Source organism: Lepidochelys kempii, chromosome 10, assembly GCF_965140285.1.
Source record: "Lepidochelys kempii isolate rLepKem1 chromosome 10, rLepKem1.hap1, whole genome shotgun sequence".
NCBI lineage: Eukaryota > Metazoa > Chordata > Testudines > Cheloniidae > Lepidochelys > Lepidochelys kempii.
This window is the reverse complement of record NC_136389.1, coordinates 75,792,882-75,815,333: the sequence shown is the minus strand read 5'-3', so window position 1 is coordinate 75,815,333 and position 22,452 is coordinate 75,792,882. Positions and strand designations below refer to the sequence as shown.

Here is a 22,452-nt window from a genome sequence, read left to right as displayed (position 1 = left end):
CCAAGATGAGAGCAGCCCTCACAGTTGAGAGGCAAGTGGCAATAGCCCTGTGGAAGCTTGCAACTCCAGACAGCTACCGGTCAGTTGGGAATCAATTTTGAGTGAGCAAATCTAGTGTGGGGGCTGCTGTGATGCAAGTAGCCCACGCAATCAAAGATCTGCTGATATCAAGGGTAGTGATCCTGGGAAATGTGCAGGTCATAGTGGATGGCTTTGCTGTAATGGGATTCCCTAACTGTGGTGGGGCTATAGCTGGAACCCATATCCCTATCTTGGCACCAGAGCACCAAGCCGCCGAGTACATAAACTGCAAGGGGTACTTTTCAATAGTGCTGCAAGCACTGGTGGATCAGAAGGAATTTTTCACCAACATCAGCATGGGATGGCTGGGAAAGGTACAAGACGCTTGCATCTTCAGGAACTCTGGTCTGTTTCAAAAGCTGCAGGAAGGGACTTTATTCCCAGACCAGAAAATAACCGTTGGGGATGTTGAAATGCCAATAGTTATCCTTGGGGACCCAGCCTATCCCTTAATGCCATGGCTCATGAAGCCGTACACAGGCAGCTTGGACAGTAGTCAGGAGCTGTTCAACTACATTCTGCACTTGCTGAGTCTGGTGGTAGAATGTGCATTTGGACGTTGAAAAGCACGCTGGCGCAGTTTACTGACTCGGTTAGACCTCAGCGAAACCAATATTCCCACTGTTACGGCTTGCTGTGCGCTCCACAATATCTGTGAGAGTAAGGGGGAAGACGTTTATGGCAGGGTGGGAGGTTGAGGCAGATTGCCTGGCTGCTGCTTACGCACAGCCAGACACCAGGGTGGTTAGAAGAGCACAGGAGGGCACGGTGTGCATCAGAGAAGCTTTGAAAACCAGTTTCATGACTGGCCAGGCTATGGTGTGAAAGTTCTGTTTGTTTCTCCCTGATGAAACCCCCCGCCCCTTGGTTCACTCTACTTCCCTGTAAGCTAACCCCACTCCTCCCTTCGATCACCACTTGCAGAGGCAATAAAGTCATTGTTGCTTCACATTCATGCATCCTTTATTAATTCTATCACACAAATAGGGGGATAACTACCAAGGTAGCCCAGGATGGGTGGTGGAGGAGGGAAGGACAAGGGCACACAGCACTTTCAAAGTTTAAAGCTTTAAAACTTATTGAATGCCAGGCTTTTGTTGCTTGGGCAGTCCTCTGGGGTGGAGTGGCTGGGTGGCTGTTCTTGGGCATCTGGGTGAGGAGGCTATGGAACTTGGGGAGGAGGGCTGTTGGTTACACAGACCACCGCTACAGCCCCTGTGCTCCTGGTGCCTTTCCTGCAGCTCAATCATACGCTGGAGCGTATTAGTTTGATCCTCCAGCAGCCTCAGCATCACGCTGCCGCCACCTTTCAGCTTCAGCCCTCTCTTCAGGCCGCCCTTTACTCTCTTCAGCCCGCCACCTCTCCTCCCAATCATTTTGGGCTTTCCTGTACTCTGACATTATTTGCCTCCATGCATTTGTCTGTGCTCTGTCAGCGTGGGAGGACAGCATGAGCTCAGAGAACATTTCATCATGAGTGTGTTTTTTTTTTTTCTTTCTAATCTTCACTAGCCTTTGGGAAGGAGAAGATCCTGTGATCCTTGGAACACATGCAGCTGGTGGAGAAAAAAGGGACAGTGGTATATAAAAACACACATTTTATAGAACAATGGGTACACTCTTTCACGGTAAACCTTGCTGTTAACATTACATACATAGCACATGTGCTTTCGTTCCAAGGTCGCATTTTGCCTCCCCCCAGCGCATAGCTAGCACCTCCCCCTTCCCCGTGGCTAACAGCGGGGAACATTTCTGTTCAGTCACAGGCAAACAGCTCAGCAGGAATGGGCACCTCTGAATGTCCCCTTAAGAAAATCACCCGATTTCAACTAGGTGACCATGAATGATATCACTCTCCTGAGGATAACAGAGAGATAAAGAATGGATGTTGCTTGAATGCCAGCAAACATGCACTGCAATGCTTTGTTCTACAATGATTCCCAAGTACGTGCTACTGGCCCGGAGTGGTAAAGTGTCCTACCATGGTGGACAGAATAAGGCTGCCCTCCCCAGAAACCTTTTGCAAAGGCTTTGGGAGTACATCCAGGAGAGCCACGAATGCCAGGGAAAATTAATCATTAAACATGCTTGCTTTTAAACCATATATAGTATTTTAAAAAGGTACACTCACCAGAGGTCCCTTCTCTGCCTGGCGGGTCCAGAAGGCAGTGTTGGGGGGGTTGGGGGAGTACTGGCTCCAGGTCCAGGATGAGAAACAGTTCCTAGCTGTTGGGAAAACCAGTTTCTCCGCTTACTTGCTGTGAGCTATCAACCTTCTTCCGTGTTGCCTCCATCTCCATTGAAGGAGTCAAACAACACGGCTGGGGTAGTGGTGACTGAACCCCCTAAAATGGCATGCAGCTCATCATAGAAGCGGCATGTTTTGGGCTCTGACCCGGAGCGGCCGTTCGCCTCTCTGGTAGGCTTGCCTCAGCTCCTTAAGTTTCACACGGCACTGCTTCGGGTCCCTGTTATGGCCTCTGTCCTTCAGACCCTGGGAGATTTTGACAAAGGTTTTGGCATTTCGAAAACTGGAATGTAGTTCTGATGGCACGGATTCCTCTCCCCATACAGTGATCAGATCCCTTACCTCCAGTTTGGTCCATGCTGGAGCTCTTTTGCGATTCTGGGACTCCATCATGGTGACCTCTGCTGATGAGCTCTGCATGGTCACCTGCAGCTTGCCACGCTAGCCAAACAGGAAATTGAAATTCAAAAGTTTGCAGGCCTTTTCCGGTCTACCTGGCCAGTGCATCTGAGTTGAGACTGCTGTCCAGAGCGGTCACAATGGCGCACTCTGGGATAGCTCACGGAGGCCAGTACCCCACATTCGACCCAGCAAGGCCCAGTTCAGCGTTAATCCCCTTGTCAGGGGTGGAGTAAGGAAATCGATTTTAAGAGCCCTTTAAGTTAAAGAAAGGGCTTCGTTGTATGGACGGGTGCAGGGTTAAAATTGATTTAACGCTGCTAAATTCAACCTCAACTCCTAGTGTAGACGAGGGCTGACTGACATACGAGCAAGATGTGACATCAAACAGTACTATTTATATAGAACCTAGAAGTGTGCTAGGACCTTCACAGCTATCTGAGAACAAAGGGTCACTCAACTGAAGTGCTTATAGTCAAAACAGATGACAGATGAGGAGCACACAAGGATTAAAACATAAAAACACTTAAAAAAACCCCCTGCCCTTTTGTTTTCTGACCATTATCAATTTTGCATCTTTAACTCTCACCTACTTCCATTTTTTCCCTCTTTCAAAATTCCTGGCTATTTGGACAACAGTATTAAAGAAAAAGTGCTCCTACTTTCACCAAAACATATAACTATAGGGTTAGAAGGGAATTGCAAGGATCATCTAGTCTAACCCCCTGCCAAGAGGCAGGATTTGTTGTGTCTAAACCATCCAAGACCGATGGCTATCCAACCTCCTTTTGAAAACCTCCAGCGAAGGAGCTTCCACAACCTCCCTGCGCAGTCTGTTCCATTGTCCTACTGTTCTTAGGGTTTTTTCTGAGATTTAATCTAAATCTGCTATGCTGTAGTTTGAACCCATTGCCTCTTGTCCTACCCTCTGTGGCAAGAACGAACAACTTTCCTCCATATTAAACATGGAGTATCATTATTAGACATGTTTAGTAGAGGTCCAGATTTCATACTTTAGGACAGGGATCAGCAAACTTTGGCAGCAGCCAGCACATCCCTCGGCCCCTGCCGTTTCCCGCAGCCCCCATTGGCTTTGGACAGCGAACCCCAGCCTTGCCGAACCTGTGGACGGGGCAGGTAAACTAATTGGCCTGGCCCACCAAGGGCCTTACCCTGGCAGGCCACATACCGAAGGTTGCCGATCCCTGCTTTAGGATATAAAGACAGATGATCAGGTCTACTGTTGGCTATGTGATCTATTCGACAGCTGTGGAAAAAAGGCAGAAATTCATACTCAAAATCATGTCTCAAGTTTTTTTTTCTTTGCCTGGTATTACACAACCTGCTACTGATTTATGAATAAAAAAGCCTATTGTCCGTTTCAGAGTAGCAGCCGCATTTGTTTGTATTCGCAAAAAAGAAAAGGAGCACTTGTGAGTACTCTAAGGTGCCACAAGTACTCCTTTCCTTCTGTCTGTGAAAATCAAGTTTATAATTCGATTGTAATTTTTTTTTGGGTGGGAACGGTTTCTTTCTCTCTCTCTCTCTCTGTTTGTAGAGTGCCGTGCAAAACAGGACGATGATCCTCATGGGAACTTCTGCATTATGCTAATTAAATGATGTAAACGTTGAGCAGCCAAAACAAACATTAGCTTCATTTAAAATTGGAGATAAGTTGAACTTGGAACAAAACAGTAAACAACACTCAGTCCCTCTAAATCAGCTAATGCGCTTAGTTTACATGGTACAGATTTTTAAAATGTCATTTGGCTATTCTATTGGAAATTAGCAGTCTCTCTCTGAATCCAATATACACATACTTAACCCCCTGCCTGGCTAAGCAGCCATGTTAATGCAGCACACTTCCATTCCTTTTTGGTGGGACTTCTAAAAAACATATACACAAGTAGAGACTATCTAATGAGACTTACATTTGAGCATTTCAAATTACTGGCTGATGGGACAGAAGTGGAAAAATAGATGAGATTACAGCGTGTCTAGAAAAGCCAGACCATCTTGCTTTACAACCATAAAAAGTGACCATACAGAGTCTTCAAATGCACCTGGCAATATATTAAAACAGCAAGAGCCTCAATGGATGCAGTTGATAGTATAAGCAGAACTCTGTATCCTAATGTCTTATTTTTCTCTGCTATTGATCAAGTGCATGTATTGACCTGAGAATGTACCATTTGTAACCCAGTATGTTGCTTATGTTCATTGTTAAATGACATGAGAGGAAAACAGTGTTTCCCTGTGAGTCAGCAGGGAATGATATAAGAGGCGCAGTGTTCTGGATAAGGCATAGAACCAAGGAGCTAAGCAACCCCTGGCTCTTGTAGGTTCCGGTTTATTCCTTGATAGACTAGGGGTGGCAGTTGTCTTTTGGCAAATTGCGGCAACGTTGCACGTTACTTCTGCATGCTGCTGAACAGATGCTGCATTCAACCACCACCGTGACTACATCTCAGGGATATGTATAGACTGCATGATAATTTGTGGAGTGGTTTTTGATCACAGGTGTCCCATATTAAGAATACTTTACAAGTGTAGACAGATTCTGAATCAAAGCTTTGATTGGTGTAAAATTCAGCATACTCCCACTGAAGGCAATGTCAATTTATGCCAGTTGAGAAGCTGCCTCCTATGTGTTCTGCAACCTTGTTCTAGTTTTCCAGGCTCAGATTTCATTGTTTTTGAACATTAACATTATCCAGTTAGGTGGAATAAGTTATTCTATATTCCATTTATTATTTCTGAATGCATTTGATGAAGTGAGCTGTAGCTCACGAAAGCTTATGCTCAAATAAATTTGCTAGCCTCTAAGGTGCCACAAGTACTCCTATTATTTCTATGTATGTACTCTTCACTAGTCAACAATATGGTTATGGTATGGTTAACAGCTCAGCTCTAATTGTGCTGCTCAATGAGTTTTGATAAAAATCTTTAAAAAACACCCCCCCCAGAACAAAGAAACCCCCACTATTTTAGTTATCTCCATCCTAAAATTCTAGACTAGACTGACTGCTAGTTTGGTCTCTCTGCAATCATTCCCTATTTGTAACCAGAATTATGAAATCAACCAAATTACTTTAAATATTTGCTGAGATTCTGTAACTATCCACTTCCCAGTTTGACTCAGGAGATACTAATAGGTATATCAGAATCAGCAGTTTCTACTCTTGCCTTGTACGTTTGTTTTTCTTGCCATAAAAGATGTCCAACTGGCTGAACACAAGCCAAAGCTAAAGATTTCTTCTTGTTCTCTGAAGAGAAGGTTGCTGAGATGTATCAGTAAGTCATATTACAGTTGTAATCATGTGTCATTAAGAAGGCCCTCAGCATAAAGACTAAGGATCAAATTCACCCCTAGTATAAACAGCTACAACACTACTGAAGTCATGCTTGTGTCTGCAAAATTTGAGGGGTATAGTGAAGGCATAGTACATATTTCCTACCCTAAATTAGATCTGGATTTCTGTATTGCCATGCTGAACTGCAGATAGCAGCTCTTCTGTGCAATCTATACTTTTTTTAAAAAACAAAGAGATTAGAAGACACTTTATTATTAAAAATCAATAATGTTATTGAGTTTGTTTAAAGGGCACATTAAAATTAGAGATGTCAAATTTGTTTTTAAACCCATCTTCATTCCCGCCCTGTCAAGGGCTCGACAAAAAATTGGAGGCATTTTTGCCCAGAGGGAGCACAACTCTACTCAATGCAGTTGGGTGTTTTAGGATGATGGCCTCCGAGAGCTGTATAAAGGCTGAAAAGCAATAAAGCATCACTTATTCTTTGTCCAGTGAGTGCTACTAAAAAGAACATTCTCTCATTACTATATGTAATATATAGGACAGTGAAACCAGAATACAAGTATCTGCAACCAATTTAATCTTGCCCACTTACTGCGACTTTTCACTATCAGAAGTTCCATGGCACCAGTTCCTCTAAACACTATACAATGATGAGGCTGCACAGGTGCTACATTTATTTTCTTAACAAGATTTGCAGCACAACCAAACAAAAATAACTGCTGTTTTCCAGCTATTTAGCTTGTTTGCTTGCATTTTTAGGAGCTTCACAGCAGGTGAAGGGTATGACAAGACTTGGGAAGAAGGGGTTTAAGCTGTCTAGAACCTTATTTTTAGGATATTGGCATAGCAGACACTTTCCTAGTTGGAACAACTGGTAAGCTTCACCGAAACATAACTTTTGTGGCTTAGGAAGATAACATGACAGTTGCGCCTCTACACAATTCTTCACCCCCTTCTGATGATTCCTGTTCCGTACACCACAATCTCAGGAGCCACACTTCTATCTTTTGAGAGTCAGTTAAGCTTTGCCACATAATTCAGTGCAGCTCTGCTGCATTTATTTAGTTCTAACGAGCTGCTTAGTACAAGAGGCTTTGCATAAAGGCAATGTGTGGTAAAAACCACCACAGCAGACAGAAAAGCTAGTACCACTTCAGAGGTATTTCAAAATATGCTGGGAAAAGACCAACAAAATTCAAAACGTATCCTTCTACTTAAGTCATTATGGGTAAGAGATACAGGATTGAGTTGTTGCATTAATTGGCTGTACTAATATAGCTGTTCCAATTCTTAGAGACAATATATGGGTAGTTTTGGGAGATGGGAAATAGTGACAAGAATTCTCCAGTAATACACCATTGCATATTTAAGATTAAAGATCTATTCTTAAACATTGAGTATGTTGGAGTAGATATAGCTGTTCTAAAAGAGAGACTTCACAACCAGGTTTATGTTACTTAGTTCTAAAATACTAAACTCTAGTTTTCAGAGTAGCAGCCACATTTGTCTGTGGCTGCAAAAAGAAAAGGCGGACGTGTGGCACCTTAGAGTCTAACAAATTTATGTGAGCATAAGCTTTCATGAGCTACAAGCTCACTTCATACTATAGTTGTAATCAATTTCTATAAATAATCAGGACAACATAAGTTTTACATTTTTATTAACCAAAAGAACCCACAGGGCTCATAAATACAAAATACAATCATATCCTTGTATGTTAAAGTTTTGAATAGCAAGGTTTTTTTTTTTTAAACCTGTTTCACAGTTATTAAAAACTAACCACGTGCATGCTAAATTTGTTATCGTACAAAGGACCGGATTCTACCCTCTAAACCTGGTATTAGACAGCAGAACTGGACCTTCAAACTTTCATCGTTTCCTTAAAAGATCCTTGTGTGCTTAAAAAATCATCTTTTTGCGACAATGTAAGGCCACAGTTTTCCTGCAAACAAAAAGCAATCCAAGGATTTTGATTTTTTTTTTTTTTTTTTAATTAAACTAGAGATGCTTCTTTACCTTTCATTGACACATACTCTTGCTTGCATGATCAGGTTTGTACCAACATACTACCCAGATAACATATCAACCATTAGGTTTTATAGTCATTATAATCACCTCGTATTTTTTAGGCTAATATTCTGTATTACTAACATGAAAGTTAAACAATAGCCTGGCTATCAGTTTAGTTAGGACGGAAATGATATTTTCGTTGGGGGGATAGAGAGCGCGAGCGAGCGCGTGTTCGTTCCCTGTTAAGGTGCTGTAAATTAAAATACTGCATTGACTAAATGGAGCATGCCATCAAAAGGCAAGACAGCTATATTGAACTTGAGACTTTAAGACAACTCCAAGTGTCTTCTAAAAGATGGAGTCAAATTTTGGTTAAAGCTGCATTTGCTAGAGAAGACAATAGTTAAACTTGCAAATGAAAAAAACTGCAGTTTTAAAATATATGTATCTGCATCAGTACCACATCTATTATACAGAATGGTGAGTCAATAGTTAACTGAAGAGCTAGAAATTAAAGAAAAAAAGTGATAAAGGATGGAGACAAAGTGAAAATAAATATGCCTGCAGAAAAATCCCTGTTTCACTTAAAGATTTTTTTTTAAATAAAACCATTTAAACACTTAAAACTGTAGTTTGATAGAAGTTGCTATGACACTTACTTTTAATCACCAAAAAAATACAGTGTTCTACCATATGAAGCACTAGCATCTCTAACCCACAACCCTTTTGTCAGAGATACAAAGTGGTTTTAGCAGTTCAAAAAACCATATATCTAACACTACTGTAAACTGGACATTTGCACATTGAGAATGCCATTTTTCTGCTGCTTTTTTTCAAGTGAACTGCTGACAGTGTGGTCATCTGTTAGATTATCTACAAATTCATGCTTAGTAGGAAGCAAACATTCTACTCTAGACGAAGGCAGTAAGGGCAGGCAGCACCTTCATCCTTAGCAGCAAGAAAAATCTCACTGTTCTAAGTTACCTGAGGAAGAAAACAGTAAAATATTGCACCAAAGCAAAATTAGACAAGTAAAATACTAGAGTATGGATAACAATGAAGAGTACAGCCTCCGATGACAGACTAGGTCTTTGAACAAAATCACAGAAACCAGTGGAAAAAATGTGCGCCTTTACAGAAGAATGTTCCTTTGCTGGTTGATTGTGTCCAAATACATTTGCTTTCTGCTTTGTCTTCAGATCTAAACTAAATTTATACTCCTCCCCAAATCCCCTGCCTCTTTTTCATTTGTTAACCGCAGAAATTATTTAGGGTCCCTTTTAGAACCTTGCAGATTAGTGCGAGTCTTAGATGTTTTTGGATTCAGTCTGACCCTTAATAGATATCCAAAACAGAGGTAGGCTTAAAAGGCTTTTGAATAAATTCACTTTGATAAATATATCTGCTACTGGCAAGAAGTCATTCTCTGTTCCTTGCCTTGCATCCCATTATCATGCTATCCACAAGCTTAAGATACACACACAAATTATTATAGGAGCACAAGAGGCAAGAATAATTCCCTTGAGATCTCTTAAATCCCCCCCCCCCCACAAACCCCCACATAGTGCATAAGCTGTTATCGAAGTAGTTTATCTTTCACACAGTAAAGACTTGCCTTCATAATATTGCAGTAATAGCTATATTTTGCCATCCATGACAACTTTAAATTCAGCATGAATGATGAAATAGTACCACTTGACTGATGTTAGAAGGATATGTTCCCATGAAAAGTTTGTTTGTAGCTGGAGTTAGAGCTGGAACTCTAGTTTTTAGTTAGTGTTCCTTTTCTTGATTACAGACAGCGCAAAATGAAGTCCCTGCAACACAGGAGAATCTTTTGGAAATTCTATCCTACCTCTCATATTCTTGAGATACAAATGTACTTTAATTCAGATTCTTCCAAGCAGTTCTTAAGTGTAAGTACATTTTCATTCCTCTTTGATACATACTTAAAACTCTTGCTTGTACTTTATGTAGTATCTCTTCTTTATGAATATTCTCAAACACTTCCCACACCTCGAATCTTGGCTGCTCCCACTTAGCCACATACATTTGACACCCACATCTCCCATGCAGACTAATCCAAAAGGGATTCTTTTCACGCCAAACATGCTCAGATTTCCAACTCCAATTGCCTTTGCATTTTGTTTCTGAACTTAAGCTCTTAACGAGAAAGCAGTTTCCTTTTAGCTTTACTAACAGCTGAAGCATAAGGGTTTCCATTTAATCACAATACAGCTATTTCGAATATTGTTTAGAGCATGAATGAAACAGACTGGATCTCTTCTATATGAGTAGGATGTGGATCAATCTGTAGACAGAAAAAAAATCAAAATGTTTACTTCCTATACATTCATGTAATATTTAAACCTTTTATGTAGTTTGACATGAAACTTATTTACAAATCTAATAGCAGCATGTTGTTTTATTTACCTCTGAATAGAGAGGTGGAGGCTGAAACCGGAACTCCTGTATATAGGCAAACATGTGACCACATAATTGTTCTTCATAGTCAACTGGTTGTGAGTAAGCAGGAACATGTCTAGAGAACTCTTCTTGTGATACTATATCAGCATAATTTGGTGGTGCTTAAAAAAAGAGAGATGCCACTGTCAAATAATAAGTTCATTGAATGATTCACTTGTTTCTAGATTGTGTATGTATCACAATTCCTGATAACATTAAGAAATTTACATCCCAATAGAACAATGAAAAATTCTACAAATATTAGGTATTTTATTTTAATGACACTACATCTGGTGAACAGTAAATTCATAAAAAGAACGGAAGTACTTGTGGCACCTTAGAGACTAAAATTTATTAGAGCATAAGCTTTCGTGGACCACAGCCCACTTCATCGGATGTGTGCATGTGTGTTCGTACACACACACACACACGTTTGAAGTTACCATACAAACAGAGGCTAATTAGTTAAGATGAGCTATTATCAGCAGGAGAAAAAAAAACTTTTGTAGTGATAATCAAGATGGCCCATTTAGACAATTGATAAATTTGTTAGTCTCTAAGGTGCCACAAGTACATTGTCAACTGTCTAAATGGGTCATCTTGATTATCACTACGAAAGCTTTTTTTTCTCCTGCTGATAATAGCTCATCTTAACTAATTAGCCTCTCTCAGTTGGTATGGTAACTTCCAGCTTATCTATCTATATCTTCCATTCTATGCATCCGATATAGTGGACTGTAGTCCATGAAAGCTTATGCTCTAATAAATTTGTTAGTCTCTAAGGTGCTACAAATACTCATGTTCTTTTTGCAGATACTAACATGGCGTCTGCTCTGAAACCGGTCAGTAAATTTATAGGGTATGCCAATTTTATGGTATTAATAAACTGAAATGATTCAAAAGGCAAATTACAAGAATTGAAGCTTTAAACTGGCATAACAGTCCCTGCTTCTATTATAGATATCATGAATCCAGATGAGAAAAGTTCAAAATACATACCTTCAGGGTGTTCTGGCATGGTCAGTGCCAACCAACTCATGTCCACGCTGAACTGGCCGGCGCTGGAGTTTCTGCTTGAAAACCCAGTACATGGAATTGTGCCAATCACCAGTGGCAATTCAATCATCAACTTGTTAGCACCAGGAATATGGATATACACCTGTGTGACAAATCCCACCCCACCCACATACAAAAGAATGAGAGGAGTCATGAAGATACAATGGAACTGAAGTTTATAGAAGCAGACTTCCTTTATGTAAGTTATTAAAAAAACAACAAATTTAGTGATTCCAGATAAGAAAAGTATAGCTAGTACTTGATAAAGCATAGAAAAGATAATAGTTTTAAGGTTGTCTCTAGATGACCTTTTCCTCTTGTTCTGTAACAAGTTTTGACAGAATCTTGATGCAAATAACTTTCAGGTTTACCTTTCCACTTCTGACTTGTCTCCATCCATCTAATCACACATTTCAGACCCACATTTTTCCCTGATAAACTTTACACGTGTAAAGCCCAACTAATTATTCCCCCTAAATTCTCTGCACTTCCTCCATCACAATAATTCCTGTCATTCAGTTTCAATAACCCGGTAATAACTTCAATTCCTTTCTTTGCCCCTCATGCCTGCAGGCCATGCCCCATTCTTGCTATTTCCTTCTCCATAATATACTGGAGAGCTGTCTGCAAAGAGAAAACTCTTCCATACCCTGCTCACCTTCCATCTTGTTAATTGAAACTTCTTCCTCTCTGGTCTCCAATACTGACAGCAACCAGTCACTATAAATTATCTTCTTTACCTAATCTGACATTGTCTTCTTTGTTGGAAAGAGATTGTGCCCCATTCTTGCTGTTGTCTATGTGAAGTCACTGATATGTCTGTAGTCTGATACATCTGTAGTCTGTTTTCCACCTCTATACGAACGTTTATTTTACTTTAAAGTCTTAAGATGTAACATGAAACATTCACACAACTGCATAACTATTAAGCATATAATTTGAACTTGATTATTTTGAAGCACTAAGTTTATTGGTAACAAACCTGTACTTACAGCTAAAGAATACTCTACTCTGATGATACAACAGTTAAGAATGGAAGGGGTTACAGGTGGGATTTTCAGAGTTTTCCCATTCCAGGTATCTGTACTCCCAGAAGCAATAGGGTTTCCTCGTACATTGGCAAGCATCTGACGGAAAGTCTTTGTCTTCCCACTGGCTAGATAAGTCTGTGTCTGGAAAATGGCAGCTTTTGGAACAATCAAACGAGAGGAACAATTCTCAATTTCTGCATAGATCGGTATGGCTTCCTCTAAAAATAGAAAAGTCTTGTAAATAAATGTGCAGTTTTCTAGCATCTATTATTTGAGGACAACACACTTTACGAAGTCTGCAAGTCATATGAATGTAGGATATTAGTTTTGTTCATCCCGTTAATGTACTCTACCTTTGTAAACTGGTGTCCAGAGTTAACACCTTTTTTTTTTAAATTTATCAATGTTTATAAACTAGACATGTTGTAAAAGTTTGGTTTGCTAGATGTATTATAGTGTTTCTCTAAGAATATCAGCAAAATACTTGCACTTCGAGAAGGCCTGTGATAAGCACTTAGATACATTGGGACATATTAGTAAATATATAGTTCTACAGAAAAAAACTAAACATACCATCCTAATAGAACAGTCTGCCTGCCTAACAGATTTATTCTGTTGTCCTTTACACTCCTGGTATCTCAAATGTAGACCACCTTTGGAATAAGAACACTAGCTTTCAATTTGCATTACCAACAGATGTAATCTTTTAACCAAGTTTACACAGGTCTGATTTCACTAACTGCTAAATGAGAAGTATTCATTTAACTGTTGTTACAAACAAGCGTTGGTTTTGCACTGCTTCTGTGTTTGAAGACATGACCTAAAAGCTTGATTATTAGGATTACGGGAATATTCACAAGCTTACTTCAGAGTTGAAGAAAATTCTTACCATTACAATATCCCTTCCTCTCAATTTTGGCACTCAGAGAGACTGGACCAGAGGTGAAAAACCAACAGCCAACCATCTTCTCCTGGCTTCTCAAAACAGGTATCTACAAAAAACACAATAATAAAAGTTTTTAATTTCAAATGGCAAAAGTTTGCCAGCTATTTTCACTGTGAAATTAAAGTTAATGGATACAGAGTTTTGAAATCTAGCTCAGAACCATTTTGGGATGAAATCCTGGTAGTGCTATTGAAGACTGTAGGAGTTTTCCCATGGTCTTCAACCAGAATGTGGTCATTTCCAAGTTAAAAAAACTCATCCAAACTGAATCCAACATAAAAACTATTAAATGTAAAAGTTATTAAAGTGACCTACGTACATTTTCAATGAATTTGAATTTCATCTGTATGGAAAAAGTTTAATGCATGGAAGTTACAGCCAAGTTTTACAGTCACTGCCTTTAAAAGGGCCAAGAGAAAAATATCTTCCCCGAAGGGCAATCATTGTATTTGGTTGTTTACGTTAATATTTAATTTTTATGCAAGAAAATGAAAGTAATTAGTTTAGCTTTTATTTCACCCATTAGCCTGGAACCAGCAACTATTTGGCAGATAAAGAAAAAGTAAATTATATTTTACCTATCAATCAATCATAGTGAAGTGTGGGTGAGCACGTTTTGTGCCTGAGCTGGTCTATTTTCATAGTAATTTTGCAAGGGCTGAGTTAAACTACAAACAAACATTAAAATTCAGACCTAAGCGATGAAAGCAACAGCTCTCCCACAGCAGGACTGTCACGTTAGCTGAAATTCACATTACCTGTGCAAAGCTCCAAAAGATTGCTACAGTAAGCTTACTAAATGCAACTAAACTAAATGGGTGATTGACATTGAATCCCAGCTTACCATAACTCAAAGTCAGGATCCAAGGCATCTACCTATCTAGCTCACTGTCACTAATATAGTCCTAAAAAGATTTGCAGCAGCCAGTATTACTGCAGTCCATGAAACCGGAGCCACAACCCCGACACAGTCTTTGAGACACCTTGATGCACTGCTCCATGGCATTCAAAGTATTGCTCTCCCAGTTTTGGTGCACTATGGCAGCCTGTCCCCCATGTACTACAGAACAGTTGCAGCTATGAATAGAATGCAAAAAACAATTATATATTAGGGGTTCCCAAACTGTGGTACGCAAGCTTGATGTTCCATCCATTCACTTAACACTACATTTTTAAGATGGTGGTATGTGAATCAATGAAGTGTGGGAGCCACTGAAAGGCCCCAATCTTGTAACTTGTTGAGCACAAGCGGAGTCTCATTGACTTTCACCTGTGTGCAATGAGCTGTGGAATCTGGTCCTAAATATCCAAATTCCTGTTCTCTGTAATCAAAGTTGCATAGTATCATCAAATACCATCACGTCCTTAACCTCATACCACCATTATCAACACATAAACAGATACATTTTGGACAGTCACTATAAATTTCATTGAAAAGATACCTGATGCTCAAATCGGATTCTCTATTTTAGGCTATTGCTTAGAAGATGAACTGTGCTTTTCTTTACGATGTATGGATATGAGCGAAAATGTTTTTTTTTTAAATTAAAAAAATCTGCTTTTTTTAAAATTAGAAATTCAGGTTGCGACTTCAACATCACAAGTCACAAATGAAACGTCAATCAACTGAGATGTGATTTTTAGTTGGATTGTTTGAAATTTTAGTTTTAGATTGTTTGTAACTACTTATTTAACATGAATGGATAATTACATTTTGAATAAAACCAGACTTTGTAAAAGAAACAGGAGAGAGCCCACAGTAAACGCAGTCTGAGACATCAAGTAAGTCTTCCAGCAAAACACAACGATTTGGGTAAAAACATATCCAGCCTTCTTTACTTTTTCTCACACATACACACACACTAAAAGGGGCACAATCCCAATGTTAGAAGAAGGTTCTTTGCAGAATGAATTTAAATGATGTAACTTTAGATTCCTGCTGAACAACTCTTCATATGGTGTCCTTAAATGATTAAGTTTGAAAATCCTTTTTTAAAGTTTATAGTAACAATGCAAGTGCCTTTCAAATAAATAAATATTCAATATTATCCACATTAATTAGACAATATTGCCTATTTGATTAATAGAGTTGTGTATAATGCAAGGACTAGATCTGCTCCTTACAGATGTCACTGCCAAAAGATTTACATAAAAGTTCTAAATTTTAAAGAAAGAAAAATGAAACAAGAAGGATATACTATATTAGGAGAAAAGTAAATAATCTAACATAAAAAACCCCACATCTTAGCCTCATCAGTATTATGATGGAACGTTAAACATTATCTTAGGTATTTCTATGAAGCAGATATTCATTCATTCATATTCAAATGAATAGCCATTAGGTCCTAGCTGCTATCATGAAAGTGCAAGGTATAATTTTATATGATTTTGATAATATGGGTTTAGATAAAAGAATCTAGCTCATTAGCTTTCATCTTGCCTATTCTGTTGTTACTTATAGGCTGATGTTTCTTACTCTACAGTATTTCTAGTGATTATTAGAAGTTCAGTGCTTTAATGTGGCCAAATCCGTTATAAGAAATAACGGAAAAGATCTCTGAAGCAGCTGCATTCATGCACTTAATGTTAGAAAATGACATGCAAAATGGAAGGATACATAGCATAATGGCCAGAGCTTAAATGACAGTCTCAGCATGATTAATACTCTTCTGTAATTACTGTTCCTCAACCTACTATTATTGGAGTTTAGGACACTGCAGCCCTGTGAATGTAGCTGCTCTGGTAAAAGTAACTACTTTAGGCTTGTGCATTATTATTATGAAGCCTTATTAATGCATTTCAAGCCTGCATAACTTTTTGGCAAAAGCAGCCCTGCTGGCAGGGATGTAATCAATGGTATTAAAAAAGCCACTCTGTTTGCAATTCACACAACCCAAGATCAGCTATTTATAGAGAGCTTAGAAGGGAGCTTATATGCTTTCAGAAATCAGCAAATGACAGGCCATGGTACCACTGAACTGGTTACAGCTGGGTATGAATACTTCTTGAACACAGGTTTAAAAAAATTGCTCTTACCAATAAAGCTGGCGAGTTGACATCAACATGGCTGATAACCTGAAGTTCTCTCTTTACACTTTGATCAGGTACTACAGGCCTTTCCAGAACTGCTTTCACACAGTACTGAATACTGCCATACTTTCCACTAAAAGAGGTCACCAAAGGTCTGAAACAAACAGTCATAAAAACATTTCCACATAGAAGCTTATAACTTAAACACTAAATATCTCTCTCTCACACACCCCCCCCCCACCTTACTCCTTATATTTACTTTTAAATCCGCTTAGACAACAAAAACAACCACACCAGTTTTACTTTGATTCTCATACATTAGCACAATGCTGCAATGATGGAGTCAAATATGGTAGTGTTATATTTCTATTGGATTCTCCCCCCCCCCCCCCCCAATGTTATGGGAAGATTTCTATTTAAGCCTTTGGGGAAATGATAATACATAAGGCAAGCCTATGTGATGGCTGGTCAAGATAACCATATAAAAGTTGATTAATCTGATATAAAGAAATCAAAACAAGAGATTAAGTTGCTCCAGTTACTTTAGTTATTCTTCAAGAGCAAAAACTTTCAAAATCATCATTCTGCGTTATATTATTTTACTTACTCATGTGGAAGTTGAAAGCTGAATGGGAATTCATGTTTTCCAGCTTCTAACAGGAATAAGCCATCTTCACCTGTAGACGAATGAGGTTATAATTTTTTAAACAAAATATTAAAAATAGTTTATATAATTTATGGAGTTTTATTTGGATGCAAAAGGGACTCACGGTGACTTCAATGGGCTTCAGCTCAGACCCCATATATTCACCAAGTTCACTGGTGAACTAATGAAACTAGGGAAATGTGTAGAACTGAAGTTTCAACACTTAACTCTAGCAACATTCTAATAACATTTCCCCTTAAGTAATTTATATAAGGTTCTTGTTTTTGGGAGGAAGGGGTTAATCCACTTTTATAATTAGCAATCCAAACTTTATCAGTAAAAGATGGTTAATCACAAAAGTTCAATATTCAATACATACTCAGGTTACTAATATAAAAAAATCTTACAGTATGTTACAAAAGATGTTCTATTAAGACAAAATATTTAAAAATTCTAATTTTCTCCTTATATTTAGTTTTCACTTTGCTTAGACAACGAAAACAGACATGCTAGTTTTACTTTGATTCTCATGCACTAGCACAATGCTGCAATGGCTGAGTCACAAACATGGCAGTATCATGTGAACAAGTGTTTCTATTGGATTTTCCCCTCCTCCAGTTCATGGAAAGATTTCTATTTTGTTTCAATACTCACCTTTCATTCCAAACTCAACCATTCTTTTAAATCAAACCAATGTAGCTTTGGAAAAAAACATTATTTTTAAACTACTCATCAATTATCACCTCAAATAAGTGTACAATATCCCATTCTCTCAAAAACCATACCATACAATATCATTAAATATACAAGAACTTTGTTCTTGTGTCATTAAAGAGCCTACCAAACAAGTTTGAAATTCCTTATATTTCAACTTTCAAGCATCCAGCATGGTCTCATTTCCAAATAAAGGCAGTGCAACAAATTTAGCTTTGTTTTAATGATTTTTCAAACTATAAACAAGGAAAATAAGCTTTTCAAGCTTCAAGTTTGGTCCTGTATTCTTGAAGAAACACTATAGTACATAATTGAATTTCCTTAAGACGGTATAAGGAGGCCAGCTGCTCTGAGAGTCTCCTTGCTGAGGATTTGAAAAACTGTTTACAAGGTACTCTAACATGCCTAAGTTCAAATCATGTGGATTTTGAACTAAGAATGTAATTGAATGGCTACATAATCAAACAAATATAATGCTAAACAGGATAGATTCAGGTGGAACACAAGAAAGGGATGGGGAAAAAGGGAAAGTTCAGGCTAACCGGGCACACTTTAGAACTAGATAAGTTCAAATAGGATAAGATCAATGGCTATTAGCCAGGACGGGCAGAGATGGTGTCCCTAGCCTCTGTTTGTCAGCAGCTGGGAATAGGGGACAGGCGATGGATCACCTGATGATTACCTGTTCTGTTCATTCCCTCTGGGGCACCTGGCATTGGCCACTGTCAGAAGACAGGATCCTGGGCTAGATGGATCTTTGGTCTGACCCAGCATGGCCATTCTTATGTTCTTTAGTATATTTTGGGTGTATTGCTCCAAATACACCCCAAAAACCGCTTGTGTTGGAACAGTTAATAAAAAGCAGCATTTCAAACAGTCACAATTGAACAAATCCCCTTCAATTGCATCAATGAGGACAAGTCAATGACAAGTTTGACTTCTCCAAATAGAAGCTGACAGCACATAAAATGTTTCTCAACAGGTGTAAGTTACTGTTTATTAACCCTCAAATCCCTCCAAACGACAGATAGGATTTTTTCAACTTCTATGGACCCAGAGAAGGCCACATGGCAATTTTCTAGAGTGTTACAGACACTCAAGGAGTGGAAAAGGGGACTGCTACCATGTATTGCTCTGAACTGTTAAAAAGTTAATTTAGAAATCTAATCAAAGCATCTGTATTTCTCAAACAAATGCATTTACTCAAATTTTACTAGATACTTCTTAGCAGCTTGAAAGAGAAGTGGATCAGAAATGCAAAACGTTTGGCTAAAATCCCACAGTGAGCCAGGAAGACAGCTCAGGAGCCTCATCTCTCATTTCCCCAGCTACACCTACCCAGGAAACGTCACACCTATTTTGGGAACTCACTTCCCAAGTTTCCCACTGATGACACACCTGAAAATAAAGGCCAGCTGCGGAAGAGAAGCGGCAGCTAACCCATTACCATTGCAAAAGTCAGAGTACCGCGGGCGTGACACGGGCACTGGACATCTCCCCAGAGCACGGCTGGCTCCCCAAACAGGGTTAGCAGGGAAGGCGAACAGGAAGACACAAGAAACAAATCACCAGAAAACCAGACAAGTCACCAGAGGGGACGCTTGGCTCCACAAGGCCAGCCCCTTGCGCAGGAAAAGATTACCATCAACCCCGCCTACGGAGCCCCCTCCCGGCTCACCCCTTCGGACCCCGCCCGCCCGCCCCTCACCTGCCGGGGGCTGCCGCAGGAGGCTCTGCCGGACGTCCAGATACCGCACTTCGGCCTCCCGCCGGGGCCCCGGGACGCCCCGCCCCGCGGCCCCGCGGGCCCGGACGGACGCCTTGCTCCAGGCCGCCCAGGCCCGGCCCGTGGCCTCGAGCCGCAGGGCCCGGAGAAGCAGCGGCCCCGCCAGCTCCACCAGCACCTGGCCCGACACCGTGTCGCCGCTCGAGTAGCCGCCCCGCCGGGCCTCATCCTGGAGCACCAGGGCCAGCTCCTTCACCTTCCCCGCCGCCGCGGGGACCAGGCCGGGCCCTGCCGCCTCCGCCGCCATCGCCCCACGGCTGCCGGGGAAACCAACCGCCGCCGCCGCCGGTCGCTTTAAACCGGTCCGCCTGGGCCGGCACCTAGCTGGCGAAAGTCCCACCCACCGCGGCGTCTTATTGGTCACCTTCCGTCTCTCTGGTCCACTATTTGCCGCCTCCCTGTTCAGTCAGGGGCCTTTTCCCAGCACACGCCTCGAATGCGTCACCCTGCGTGATCACTCATGTTTGGCCAATAGGGTGGCAGCAGTGTCGCGTGAACAAAGCTTTGATTGGAGGACAGGCGGCAGCGCGGCCAATCAGAGGGCACATCTACCATGTGCCCAGGCTGTGGGTAAACAGGATGGGAGGGGGGGAAGGCGAGGGGGCGGAGCTAAGATAGGGGGTGGGGCACTCAGGGAAAGGCTTTTGCCAGGGCTTCCCTGCAGCTCGTGCGGTGTGGTCACCACGGTGCCTCAAGGGGGGGCGGGGAGGCTGGAACATGCAGGTCAAGCTCCTGACTGTCTGGAGGGCAGCAGGGCCTGCCCCATATGCAATAGAGAGACCTTGGCATCCTCGGGGGTGGTTTTGGAAACCACTGGCTCACTGTTCAGCTAGGGTTGACGCCCATCCGGGTTTTATCCAGACAGTCTGGTTTTGGACTTCTGTGTCCGGGTGCCTAGGGTTGCCAGGTGCCCAGTTTTTGGAGACCTGCCGACCCTCCTGGTTTCGCTGGGAATCTCCCAGAGGATACTGAAGCCAATCCGGGAGATTTTAGGGCGCTAAAAATCTGTTATGTTCTCATTCCTAGCACTCCTCTTATTACCACCAAAACCCAGACGCTGTGGGATTTCCTCTTTGTAGTAAATGTGCACGACCTGGAACTTTGCCCTATATTTGGGCTTTATCGCAGTGGTGGGCAACCTGTGGCCCATGGGCCGCTTGCGGCCCGTCACGGTAATCCGCTGATAGGCCTCCAGACAGTTTGTTTACATTTGCAAGGCTGCCCGCAGCTCCCAGTGGCTGCAGTTCGCTGTTCCTGGGGCAATACTACTAAAATTACCCACAGATATTCCTTTGGATTTTCTAAGCAAGGCTTGCGTTGCCTGTGTTCACACACCTTTTTGTCTTTGCTCTCTGAGATTATCCCAGCAAACAAATGTTGGAGAATTTTCAGTGCAGGTGAATTTTGCATCTGAAACCATGAATACTTGCACGAGAAACTTGGTTCTAACAGTTAGTTAACCTATAAAGCTCAAATTTTGAATATAGTGCTTGTAAGTTGCAACTAACTGTTCAAACACCATCAGGACCAAGTATATCAAAATTATTCACTGCTGCTCATGAGCAGAAAAAAAAAAAGAAGATAAAAATAGGTTAACTAAGTTATTTGCAGTGGATTATTTGCTCAAATTTGGTACTGAATATACATTCTCCCAATAGTTTCACAGTATCCTCATGACTGGCTACTCTCCACCAGTATAACCTCAGGCTCTTTCTTCCACAAAACCAGATACACTGCCATGGGAGAGACTGGGCAGCCAATGAAGAGCAGGAATATAGGGAGGAGGAATGGGGGAACACTCAATTTTCCCACACAAATGAAGAGGGCACTGCAAAATGAGGAACATTCGAGATGCCTAGATAGGAATCAGACTGAGAATTTGTCTGAGAATTTCCCCTGATGATCACATTACTAGCAGGAAGAAAAGGAGTACTTGTGGCACCTTAGAGACTAACACATTTATTTGAGCATAAGCTTTCGTGAGCTACAGCTCACTTCATCGGATCTGAAGTGAGCTGTAGCTCACGAAAGCTTATGCTCAAATAAATTTGTTAGTCTCTAAGGTGCCACAAGTACTCCTCTTCTTTTTGCGGATACAGACTAACACGGCTGCTACTCTGAAACCTGTCATTACTAGCAGGGTGATCAGTCTAGTCTTAGAGTTCACAAGAAAGTGGCAAGAGGCTCAGGTCCCCTGAGAAGGATACACAGTGATGTAAAAAAAGTTTTCCCAGAGTAAAAACTAAGTAAAATGGAAGATCAGGACTTGGCTCATTAATGGTGGTTTTAAAGAAGTGTCTGACTATATATAGAAATATATAGAGGTGGTCAAGGCAGAATACTGGTGAGAAGAGTTATGGGGGAATTATATCAATTATAAGTAAACTAGCTTCAGAGTAACAGCTGTGTTAGTCTGTATTCGCAAAAAGAAAAGGAGTACTTGTGGCACCTTAGAGACTAACCAATTTATTAGAGCATAAGCTTTCGTGAGCTAGAGCTCACTTCATTGGATGTATACTGTGGAAAATACAGAAGATGTTTTTATATACACAAACCATGAAAAAATGGGTGTTTATCACTACAAAAGGTTTTCTCTCCCCCCACCCTACTCTCTTGCTGGTAATAGCTTATCTAAAGTGATCACTCGCCTTACAATGTGTATGATAATCAAGGTGGGCCATTTCCAGCACAAATCCAGGGTTTAACAAGAACGTCTGAGGAA

At 40.7% G+C, this 22,452-nt stretch overlaps 1 protein-coding gene across 1 annotated transcript; it reads right to left on the bottom strand.

Annotated features, from left to right (window-relative positions):
- Window positions 1–7,688: 7,688 nt before the first annotated feature.
- On the bottom strand, window positions 7,689–20,055 carry ARRDC4 (arrestin domain containing 4). The gene is made up of 8 exons (XM_073304249.2): window positions 19,653–20,055; window positions 17,192–17,261; window positions 16,591–16,738; window positions 13,498–13,600; window positions 12,570–12,826; window positions 11,521–11,680; window positions 10,489–10,643; window positions 7,689–10,366 (listed from the first exon to the last, which is right to left on the bottom strand). The coding sequence occupies exons 1-8, from the start codon at window positions 19,975–19,977 to the stop codon at window positions 10,310–10,312; spliced, it is 1,275 nt and encodes a 424-aa protein (XP_073160350.1). The 5' UTR covers window positions 19,978–20,055; the 3' UTR covers window positions 7,689–10,309.
- Between the last annotated feature and the right edge of the window lie 2,397 nt (window positions 20,056–22,452).